The following is a 12,796-nucleotide window of genomic DNA, read 5'->3' on the forward strand; positions in this document are numbered from 1 at the left end:
TTATGAAATTTAAGAGCTGTCATAATCCCCATATTTCCTAGTACTTTATCAGATATTTGATTATTTTTGTATGAAATAAAGATGGCTGATACAGATAATATTTGTGTAAGATAAAAAATCCCCCGATTAATTTTTTGTTAATATAAATTTTATCTCTTCAGAATGTGTGTATGTGGATACCAACCGCCCAGAACAACCCTTCTCTGTTGGCATTGTAGAGGACATAAGATTGGTGAGTTTTGATTGGATTATTAACAATGTCAAGTTTCAGATCTAATAGAATAGGGTGTAATGGTTTCAGTGTGCAAATTATGAGAGGATAAAGAAGATTTTATTATACCTGTGACTTGTAAATGTGTTTGGATGCACTGTTAGTAATGAATAAAGTGTCCAGTGGCACACAATACAAGCTTTTGACCTTTTTATGTACAGACACAGATGTGTCTGTACATATAGCCATCATCTGCGTCTGTCGTCGCCGTCGCCGTCGTCGCCGTCGCCGTCGCCGTGCACTTTTACCGATAACACGATAAGTGGAAAACCATTTTTCCTTTTGATTTGAAACTTGCAGAACTGATGAATATTCATAATACGCAGGTCAAGTTCGAAAATCAGCATGATCGGGTCACTCTTAGGGAATTTATGCTGTTTTTTCACCTTTTTCAACATATATGCAGCACCGATAACACGATAAGTGGAAAACCATTGTACCTTTTGGCTTGAAACTTACAGTACTGATGAATATTCATAATACGCAGGCCGAGTTCGAAAATCAGCATGATCGGGTCACTTATAGGGAATTTATGCTGTTTTTTCACTTTTTTCAGCATATATGCAGCACCGATAACACGATAAGTGGAAAACCATTTTACCTTTTGGCTTGAAACTTACAGAACTGATGAATATACATAATACGCAGGTCAAGTTCGAAAATCAGCGTGATTGGGTCATTTTTAGTGAATTTAGGCTATTTTTTATTCTCTTTTTTCAGCATATATGCAGCACCGATAACACCATAAATGGAAAACCATTTGATCTTTTGGCTTGAAACCTACAGAACTGATGAATATTCATAATACGCAGGTCAAGTTCGAAAATCAGCATGATTGGGTCATTTTTAGTGAATTTAGGCTATTTTTTCACTTTTTTTCAGCATTTTTGCAACACTGATAACACAATAAATGAAGAGCTGTTTTACCCTTTGGCTTGAAACTTACAGAACTGATAAATATTCATAATACGCAGGTCAAATTCGAAAATCAGCACGATCGGGTCACTTATAGGGAATTTATGCTGTTTTTTTTTCACTTTTTTCAGTATATATGCAACACTGATAACACAATATAAGAAAAACAGATTGGCCAACTGTCATTATACTCACAGGAGGGGCCAATCTTACTAAAACGCAGGTTGAGTTTGAAAATCAGCATAATCAATCCATTATTTTAAAAGGTAATGCTGTTTTTTCACATTTCCTCACATTCAATTCTTAGGCATGTTAACAGTCTCATTATTGAACTAATAAGATACGTAAATGTGTTTGTTTGGCATTTCCTGCATCTTTACAACATTGTTAGTTGATTTTGTAAAAATAATGGTAGACTTGTTATCATGTATTGTGTAATAAAGTGTCAAAAATGGAAATAAACTCATATCATTGCAGTTTGTCAGATGCATTCATCCACTATGTTCAGAATCTCAGAATGGAGGAAGTTGGGCATTTAAAACTGTTCTATTGATACTTTTCCCATCTCATCAATTTTCTTCATTGGTCATATAAAAATGGCAGTAAACTGTTTATTTTGTTTTATGTTTAAAAAGTGTTAAAAATGGAAATAAACCCATTTCAGAACAGTGCTGTATTGTTTACATTTTGGCATTTTCAATATGTGACTTTGAAGTTCCATGGGCCTGAAGGCTTTTGCTAGTCACATTTTCTGAATAACCATGATACTAATATTTTATAATTAAAAATTGATGGTCATTATGCTGTAAAACATTATGTAATATTGCATGAAAATTTGAAGAAACCCCTATTTTGGGCACTGCTCCCATGATGACCATTTAAGGAAAATCATGTCACTTACTGTTCTCAAACTTACAGGAAAGAAAAATGGGACTAAAATACAGCTCCAGTAGGCAATGCAGTCTGTTTGGTAAATTTTTCTGGCAATTAAACAGTTTTTTGTGAAAATTTAATTTTTCACTTATTGGCATTTTCAAGGTGTGACTTTGAAGTTCCATGATCCTGAAGACCTTTGCTTGTCACATTTCCTGAATATCCGTGATACTAATATTTTATAATTAAAAATTGATGGTCATTATGCTGTTAAACATTATGTAATGTTGCATCAAAATTTGAAGAAACCCCTATTTTGGGCACTGCTCCCATGATGACCATTTAACAAAAATCATGTCAATTACTGTTCTCAAACTTACAGGAAAGAAACATGGGTCTAAAATACAGCTTCAGTTGGCAATGCAGTCTGTTTGGTAATTTTTTCTGGCAATTAAACAGTTTTTTGTGAAAATTTAATTTTTCACATATTGGCATTTCCAAGGTGCGACTTAGAACCTCCACGGGCTTGAAGACCCGTGCTAGTCACATTTTGTGAAAATCTATGACACTTATATTTTATTATTAAAAATCGATGGTCATTATGCTGTTAAGCATTATGTAATGTTGCATCAAAATAGCAGAAAACACAATTTTTGGTGCTGCTGCCTTGATGACCATTATGGAAAAACCGTGTAACTTATGACTGTCAAACTTTCAAAAAAGAAACACAGGACTAAAATGCAGCCTGAGTTAGAAAAGCAGTCTAATTGGCTTCTTTTTCTGGAAGTTATACATTTTAGTGTTATATTCATTATCTTTTTTGGCATATTAATTATGGGACTCGGAGCTCCCATGGACATGAAGCCAAATGGTAATCATATTTTCTACATGTCCATCCTATTTATAGTCAATAAACAAAAATTGGTGATAATTATTCTCTAATTTATTATGTAATGTTACATCAAAATTGACAATCTTTTTGCACTGCTACTGCAAACATTATGAAAAGAAAACTGTGCTACTTATTATAATTTTAAACTTACAAGTACGATTTTTAGGATTGGCCTTCAGCTCATGAGAAAACCAGCTCTATCGGATTATCATGTTTATTGTATTTATGCATTTTTTGTGAAATTTTCATTTTTCTCATTCTGGCACTTTCTAAGTATAAACTTGAACTCTGATGGGCCTGAAGCCTTATGCTTTTACTTTCGTCTGTGTTACCTGTTGTGCATAAGTTGATGTTGACTGTGCAGTTAAACATAATGTATTATTGCATCAGGATTGGTAGTCTCCTATTTTAGGCATTATGGTTTTGTGCTTTTCTTAAGGTGTGACTTATGGGCCTGAAGACCTTTGAGTGGGTCAGTCTGTAAATTACCCTTGGGTATCACTAGATTAATTTCAGAGTTATAAAGTCATTTGCTTTAATAGGCCATTAAATGAGATTACGTAAAGCACACTTGTTGATATTTCCCTGTAAACTCCCAAAGGTAAAGCTCTTTGCTAGATTAATAATAAGGAAGCAGTGATAATTATGCAGGTAAATTTTGTTTAATATTGCAAATAAGTTTTAAATATATATATATATATATATATATATATATATATATATATATATATATATATATATATATATCAAACTGGAAGATTAAAAGTTTGAATAGCAGCTTCATTGGAATTATATTTACCTCAAGCTCTGCCAAGGAGGTTATATTTTCACCCCTGTTTGTCTGTCATCCACATAACACAAAAAGTTATGGACTGATTTTGCAGAAATTTTCAGGAACTGTCGGAAGTGGGCCAAAGAGGACAATGATTAATTTTTGGTGGTGGTCCGGATCAATAATCAATCAATTATCAATATAATCAACAATTGCTGCCTTGGCAGAGGTCTGCACTCTCAAAGTGCTTTTCTAGTTTTGTTGTTTTCCTTTATAATTTTTTCTCAAACACTTGCATTTGTGACTTTTAGCCCCAGGCAGGCTCTCATCTGCCTGGGGCTCTGCACATTTTCTGTATTTCTACATAAGCAGTTGTATTGTTTTTTATGTCTTTAAACATTATGTAATATTATTTTATGCACTGTCATCATTTTTCAAATATTGAGACTTTCATAATGTGAATTTGAACTCTCATGGTCCTGAAACTGTAATCTTATTGAAGGGGTGGATTGAGACCATCTTCTGGGTCTTCCGGAAGACAGTCAGGTTATTAAGTTTATATTGACTGGTATCTATTTTTTCTGTTGGAAGACCATCAAAATGGAGGATGGATCAACATAGATACTTTGTAATACTGTCAGAAAATATCTCTGGGTCCGCTCCTGTTATTGACCATGTTACCTGTTGTGCAAGATTAAAATTCAGTGTTGACTGACAGTGCTATTATAAGCATTATTTATTATTGCATCAAAATTGACAAAATGACCTTTTTTGCATCTTTATTTTCTGTTTTTTGTCTGTACATTTGACAGCTTTGCTGCCTTGTTTAAAATTATATTTTATTATTTTGTTAAGCATATTTTGGAATTGTTAAAGAGTAAATGATGAGACTTTAGTGTGATTTTAATTCTCATCCCAAAGACTTGATACCAAGTATTTGTGGTGAACAACAATCAAATGAAACACATGGTTTCATACACAGAGAGAGAGAGGGAGAGAGAGAGAGAGAGAGACACTGTGACTAAATCTGAAGGCTTGTGGCCACTGGAGATGGGTCTGCCTAACTTAGTTTAGCCTTTTTTTTTTCAGCAGGTTCTCTTGATAACAATTAATTCATCACAGGAAGCCAATCTGAATCTAATCTTTGTCATCCTTACCATAGCCACCATATTTTTTTTTACCAATGTCTTAATGGTTAGACCATCATGAGAAGCCAATCTAATTTTTGTGTTTACCTACCCACTACCACCATTATATTAATCTGTCTGAGATATCTAATTATGATTAGCTCACCATAGGAAAAATTTCTTATCTATGTCCTACTCACAGCACCCTGAGCTTCAGAGATAACTTGACACCAACCTCTTCACTATTAGCCTATCTTCATCGTGTCAAGTTACCTCTGACCACTTTCGATTGCCTCCGCCGCCCGCCAATCAAATTTAAAGCCCGCACTCAATGACTCATTGAACAATCTAGCCAATGAACGTGAACGAGTCAAAGCGCGCTTTGTTCAAATCCGGACCAATCAAAGATAAGGCTGAATATCAGGGACTTGCCGTAACCTGTGGGCAGCACGCAAAATACATCATCCCTCAGTAGATAATTATGCAGGGCATCAAACTGCTCTGGTTTCAATTCCGATATACTCCATGCTTTCTTTGTGTACGGTTATGCACTCGGAACTACTCGGATGTCTCCGCACTCGACAATAACTATGTTGTTAGTATGGAGCTTGCGGAATCAGTCGAGGATTGCCGATTGACGGTCAACCAATCAGCGTTTTCACCAAACTTTGGTGAAAAATTTTGAAACATGGATTCGATTGGCTTATATAAACTAGGTCAAACTATTTTCGTCAGAGGTAACTTGACACGATGAAGATAGGCTAATAGTGAAGAGGTTAGTGTCAAGTTATCTCTGAAGCTCAGGGTGACTCACAGTCACGATAATGTTAAATCGTCTGATATTTCTTTATGATGAGCTGACCACTAGATGCCATTCTAATCACTAGGTTGCCCCTCTCTGCTGTTGTTATTAATATTTAAGTAGCACATGGCCATGACTTTTTGTGGTTAGCCATCACAATCAGAGAACCTACTAGAAATGTGTTTGTTGATTGGTCACCAGACAACATTTTAACTTGCAAGTAATTTTTTTTTTAATCTCACCGTGACATTTATGAGGTGGTTTAGGGAAGTTCAATAGTTGAACCTTACCTATTTGAAAGTTAGTACGGTAAAGTCTTGAAAATTTCGTCGCTTAAAAATTAATTTATATTTTTAATTGTGTAAATCCGACTAATTTTTCAAAATTACCTCTCCCCGACTCCTGGGTATGACGAAATTTTCAAAAATCCGGCCTTTGGGCTTTTATCCTTAGCGACTGTTATCTTTGACCTTCCTATATGGTGGGATATTTATTACTACTTCCTGAGTCATTTTCTGGTGGTAAATAATAATCTATTTATTAGTGCATCTCGATTAAGTTATATTTAACTTACTGTACCCGAAAACATGTTGAGAATTATTTTCTCGGTAAGAAACATACCTCCTGATAGAGGAGAAGGATCAAGATAAGCCTAATTGCAACCTAGCATCATAACCTGGACGCGACACGTTTAAAATATTACGCACTTGGGAACGTTTGTTGCATGCAGGGCTTTTCCAAGGATTGAGTGTCAGGCCTTCTAAAATTACCATCTGTAACTTCCTAAAAATTTACAGGGTGTTAAAATAATGATCTCCCGTTGAAGATCTTCCGCAATTTAAGTTCCTTGAACTAATATGAAAACTGCATTTTTTTATTGCTTACATCGCGAACAATCTCCAGATGAAGATGTGAAAATTGCCTTTTCGTCTAGCAAGGATCGCGAACGATCTCCCGCTGACGATCTTCCGCGAACGAAGTTCCCTAAATCCCTTGAACTTATATGAAAATTGCATTTCATTCTTGCTTACATCGCGGACGATCTCCCAATGATGATATGAAAATTGCCTTTTCGTCTCGCTCGGATCGCGAACGATCTCACTCTGACGATTTTACGCGAACAAAGTCCTGACGATAGTACGCAAACGATTCTCCGCCGAAGATATGCCGTGAGCGGGGAAGGGGGGGGTTAAAGATAAAACTAAATATATGTATTATTTATAATATTCAAAGGGGGAGGCGGGTTTAAAATAATGATCTCCCGCTGACGATCGTTCGCAAACTAAGTTCCTTGAACTAACATGAAAACTGCATTTTATTATTGCCTACATCGCGAACAATCTCCCAATGAAGATATGAAAATTGCCTTTACGTCCAAGCTAGGATCGCGAACGATCTCCCTCTGATATGATCTTACGCGAACAAAGTCCTGAGGATATTACGCGAACGATTCTCCGCCGAAGATATACCGTGAGCAGGGGAAGGGGGGCGGATTAAAGATCAAATGAAAATGAATATTTTTTAAAAATCCAAAGTGTGTGTGTGTGTGGGGGGGGGGGGTTAACTCATTGTCCCCTGCAGTGACTGCTGCATGATCCCCTACAGCCATTAACACCAAATCTGGCCACCACCATGTGGTGGCGCCACTGTCAGCACTCTCCTATATCCCTGAGGAAATTCAATATGGCCTTTTTCTAGGTCTGTTGTTTTGTTTGTTTCAAATTTTCAGGGTTCTTAAGGCATGAAATTGGTATATTATGAAATTATTTATAACTGGACATATTCAAAATATTGCTATTTATTGAATGGGGAAGATCAAGTCGGAATAATTTGGTCTATAAAAATTGAACAATGAATAGAAGTTCAACAACTGTTTATAAATAAATAAAATATACATCATAATACTTATTTAGATTATATCAACAGGTACAAAAAAAGAAAATTCTACAAAATATAATTAAAAGATGAGCATAAGATTACAAAAAAATATATTTATTATCTATATTATGCAGTTGTGATAAGTTAAGCATCAACTTAAAAATACCGCATGAACCCTGACACCGAGACATGCTTTTAGTTGTTCTTTCCACTTAGAGTCATTGTATGTTGCATATGCATTTATATTTTCCAACAATTTGTTCAGTATTTCATCAGTAAAGAACAGTTTTTAAAGTCTAGTTCGTCTTTGTCACCCGTCAGTTCATGTGTGAATCCAGGCAGTTCACAACAGAAAAGCTCCTTGTCCACCTGCCACAGATCGTTTTTCCACTGACTTCTTCTAAAATCTTCACTAATGCTGCCTAATTCACTTTCAGACTATGTCTGTAAAGTGTTATTCAAAAGAAATATAGCTCAAATTATGGCTGTCAGACTCACTGTCACTAACAAATCCCGAAAATTCAGACCCAGAGCTCTCATCAAAAATACTCTGTATTTCCTCCATGTGTAGATTTCCCGCAACCCTCAAAATGTTTACATTTTGTTCTATAGTACTTTCCTTTTTATTGGCCAAAAGAAAAGCAACAACCAATCAGAAAATGAGCTATTTAAAACTTACCAATCAAAGTTTCTTTCTCATGCCGTCATATGAAGTCGCTAGGCAAGGGGCCCGCCATATTGGATGCCGTCATATGACGGCAGTCGGGAATGGGTACTATTAATATTACGACGTCAAATGACGACGCTCGGGATAAAAATAAGAAAACATTGTCGGCAAATGACGGCGGTAGGGGACAATGAGTTAAATAATCTCCCGCTGATGATCTTCTGTGAACAAAGTTCCCTAAATCCCTTGAACAAATATGAAAATTGCATTTCATTCTTGCTTACATAGCGAACGATCTCCCGATGATGATATGAAAATTGCCTTTTCGTCTCGCTCGGATCGTGACTGACGATCTTACGCGAACAAAGTCTTGACGATATTACGCGATCGATTCTCCGCTGAAGATATGCCGTGAGCGGGGGAAGGGGGGGGGGTTAAAGATAAAATGAAAAATAAATATTATTTGTAAAATTCAAAGGGGGAGGGGGGGGGGTTAAAATAATGATCTCTTGCTGACGATCTTCCACGAACGAAGTTCCCTTGAACAAATATGATAAGTGCATTTTATTTTCGCTTACATCGCGAACGATCTCCCGCTGAAGATATGAAGATTGCCTTTTCGTCTCTCTCGAATCGCAAACGATCTCCCGCTGATGATCTTATGCGAACGGAGTCTGTTACAAATATGAAAATTATCTTCTCGTCTCGTTTGGATCGCGAACGATCTGTTGACGATATTACGCGAACGATTCTCCGCTGAAGATATGAAAATTGCCATCTCGTCCCATTCGCATTGCGAACGATCTCCATGTGCGAGCCAGGTAATCGTTAAATGGTCCTAAATTGAACATGGACATGAATAGAAGTGACGGGTACATTTCACTTCGAGATAATATCTTGACTTTTTCATTGTGTCTTCCGGGTACATTTCACTTCGAGATAATATCTTGATTTTTTCATTGTGTCTTCCTCATTTAGGACAGCCGCCGATAACAATAACGGCGTTACAAATGACAAAGCCGCGGCCTGTGACTTCTATTTGCCGGCTTGATAACGCACCTTAAGCCAGGTAATAGTAATGCAACTAAAGACAAAAGGCCGACGTTCCCGCAATTGAGAACGGGAATTCACATCTAAACCATCTATATTTAGAGTAACCGCTCGCAGGGGCGCACTATTGTTCCTATCTCCCATTGAGAGTGTTATCGGCAATGATATCCTGATCGTATCATTGTCTTGAATCAACTGACGCATTACCTTCATGTTTGAGCTGGACAACGCGGCCATATTTGGTGACGAACTTTTCAAAAATTATCGAGTACCTCATTTTTAAGGTCGACGAAGTTTTCAAAGGGAAAAAAATTACGTCGGCGGCAAATCGTCTGTCGACGAAATTTTCAAGAACGACGAAATTTTCAAGACTTTACCGTACATACAAAGGAATTTTTTGTGCAAAACCTGACAGCAATTTATGCATTTGCTCTTCTGGTGGTATTATTTGTCCTTTGCTAAATTAATGTGTGTTTACTTTCCCTCTGAACACACACAAACAGTGTGAATAGCATGATCATGATATTTGATGAAAAAGTATCTTTGTATCAGAATTGAACTATGGAACAATTCCAAGGGTAATTTAAGGTCTAAGTCATTGTGGTGAACATGCCAGATGAAATTTACTTTGTCTGAGGAAAATGAACTATATTTGATGATTATCACCAGTTTATTGTGCATTTCATTGATAAGTTGATCTGAAACTAATAATGGGGCACTGAAGATCCCAGAGCATGGATAACAGATATAGAATGAAAGACAAAAGGGAAATATCTAGTTATTATAATCAGGCAACAGTATACTTCTGAAGGTAATATGAATGTTTCTGCTAATCAGAGAATGTAAAAGTAGGCAAATATGTTTTGTAAGGATTCGAGTGTAGACTAGACCAGTTACATATCTCAATATATATATATACATATATATATATATATATATACACACACACACACACACACACACACACACACACACACACACACAGCAAGGCTGTTCACAGGTGTAGGCACCAATGAAGGATTTTGCAGTTTGAAAGGTTGTCAGAGGAAACATCTTGTGCATAAAATATTTTCACTTACTAGTATTTATGTCTCTTTTCTCTTTAAAATCTAGTTTAGGTACTTGAAAGAAAATGGTTAACCTCTCTCTTTCTCTCTCTCTCTCTCTCTCTCTCTCTCTCAGGATTTTGATAAACAGGATATGATATTTTTGTAGGTAATAACTACATCATAAGATACTAGTTCATTATCTGAAAATATTTTGCCATTTATTTTTTTGCCCATGTAAGAATATAATTATAAGTAGTCAATCTCTCAAAGTGTACCAGTACAGAACAGATCAGATGAGTGGGCATACTACTCGATATGAAAAGAACCTTTTAAAATAATTGTTCTGGGAATGCGGAACAGGATTCGTCCATGTGAACGGCCCTCTCGTCAGGTATAATCTGTTGTAAGTACACAGGTAATTCAGTCACTTCATGGCTGAGCAAATGACCCGCTGAGCCTGTAATTTAATAGCACAGAGTTGTCCATTATGGCAGACATTAACAGATGTATTAGGTACAAAAATGCAGCTGAGTGTATTGATCAGAACATGGTTTTAACTGGGAGGAAAGGAGTTAGGAAAAAAAAAATGATTGAAGTGAAAGCATGTGATACTCTGACATTCGGTATAAAAGATAACATTATATATTGTAGTGGGATGGTGGGTCGGTGTAACACATCGCTAAAATAAAGCCAGAGGCTTAATGATTTAGCGATTAACTGGAAATTTGCCATCTCACAGTCTGTTGTACAGTGAATTAATGTACTTAGTACTAGTGCAGTTCACAAGGCTGATACTTTATATCTCACTTGTTATGTCCTATATTATTGGAATAAAACTCATGAATTGATTGCTGAGCGAAGTGTACGTTTCAAATGTAATTTGTTTCTCAGAGTGCGAGAGTGTGAGCAAGTGCTTTGTGGTGTACTGTTTTGTGGTTTCATATATTGTATTCTGTCATTTAATAATAAAAGATATAGAAGGGTGAAAAAAAAAATCTTGGAATGGATTTTGAAGTGCCTTATGCTGAATTAGATTGTATTTATAACAGAATGCCATGCTGCAATCAATATCTTCACATGCTGGTACACTTAAGTCAGGGACTGTTCACAATGTATTTTATCGGCCTAGACTAGCTACTACATACAAACTCCATGGGGACTCGCACTGAATACAATCAGATTAGTCTAGATTGACACGCCTCTTCTTGTTTCCAGCGTTCTCATGTAATCACCAGCTTTTCTGTGTTCTACTCACACAATATAAGTATAAGCCAAATGCTTAATTTAGCCTAATTTGACAAAACAAAATGGAAAGTGTTCCTCTATTTTTGTCCAGGTCAGTCACTGTGTAGTCTGAAAGTGCGGATTGAGTATATTTTTCTTTGAACATATAATGATCTTTGACTTAATAAATAAATGCTAAAACCACACTAGTTTGATTAATTCAAATTGTTTGCCAAGTTTTCCATTGATCTAGTTCATTTGTAGGATTTTGCTACTACTATTATTATTTCAAAATTTTTTTCCATTTTTCTCTTGGAGTAAACCTTGTTTACAAACCCTAACACAGGTTTAATTAAAACTACTCTGTGGGTCTAAATGTCACCGTATTATAAGCAATAATAATCCTTCAGCCACTTACTAGAAAATTATGAATTTAAATGCATAACTGGGTTCTCTTTAAGGCAAAATATCCTTCTGCTAGTTATCATACTATAGATATAATTTTAGTCAAATCAGCAATTTGAACTCAATCAAATAAAACCTTACAGTGATTTTGTTCTCTGAAACTGCCAAAGCCTAATAAGTATATTCTCAGCAATCTGAAGTTTATAAAAGGCAGCTTTCACTTGTTGTGAGATCCGTGTTAATGCCTGCAGTTGGCGTTGTACATTCTTTCTACATTGATGTGCCGTGACATATCCCCAGTGACATTTATGGGGAAGATAAAACTGCAGTATAAAGGCATTAAATGACATTAATGTTGTTGACCTGGTTAAGACAGTTTTTACTCTGGTATATTTTATATGTTACACAAACTGCACCCTGAGGGCAGAGGTAAAAAAAAGATGGTAATCCTGACCGTATATGCTAACTAAATCCTAGATTTGACTAAAATTGGGATGTAACTTAGATAGCGATAGCAAAAAAGGAGACTTGAGCTTGATAAGTGTCAGAGAGTTTAATAAATAAAAATAAAAGGGTACCTAGATTATAAATAAATGAAACTTGAAGAAGTTATGCATTAATTAAGATTAATGAGGTTGGTACTGGAAGATATTGTTGTTCACCCTGGTAAGCTAAAGCATAATCTTGTGACTAAAAATTACTTCTGACTGTGTAAATTGGCCAAATTTAGACTAAAGAAATTGATCATTATTTTCCCATTTATTTACTAAAGGGATTTTAGGTGTCTCTAATGATATTTTGCTCACATTATGAGAAACCAGTGGCCTAGATAGAAAATATTCAAGAATTGGCCTCGTTAATTATTCCCGGA

The 12,796-nt window shown here is 35.8% G+C and overlaps 1 protein-coding gene across 3 annotated transcripts in view; it reads left to right on the forward strand.

Annotated features, from left to right (window-relative positions):
• Positions 1-12,796, forward strand: part of LOC106151968 (uncharacterized) — a 55,881-nt gene that overhangs the window by 3,582 nt on the left and 39,503 nt on the right. For all 3 annotated transcript variants that reach the window (XM_013525417.3, XM_013525419.3, XM_013525418.3), the window contains exon 2: positions 162-232. In XM_013525417.3, the coding sequence (XP_013380871.2) occupies positions 162-232 (71 nt within the window). The remainder of the gene's footprint in view (positions 1-161; positions 233-12,796) is intronic.

Source organism: Lingula anatina, chromosome 9, assembly GCF_051362555.1.
Source record: "Lingula anatina isolate TDL-2025a chromosome 9, LinAna3.0, whole genome shotgun sequence".
Lineage (NCBI taxonomy): Eukaryota > Metazoa > Brachiopoda > Lingulata > Lingulida > Lingulidae > Lingula > Lingula anatina.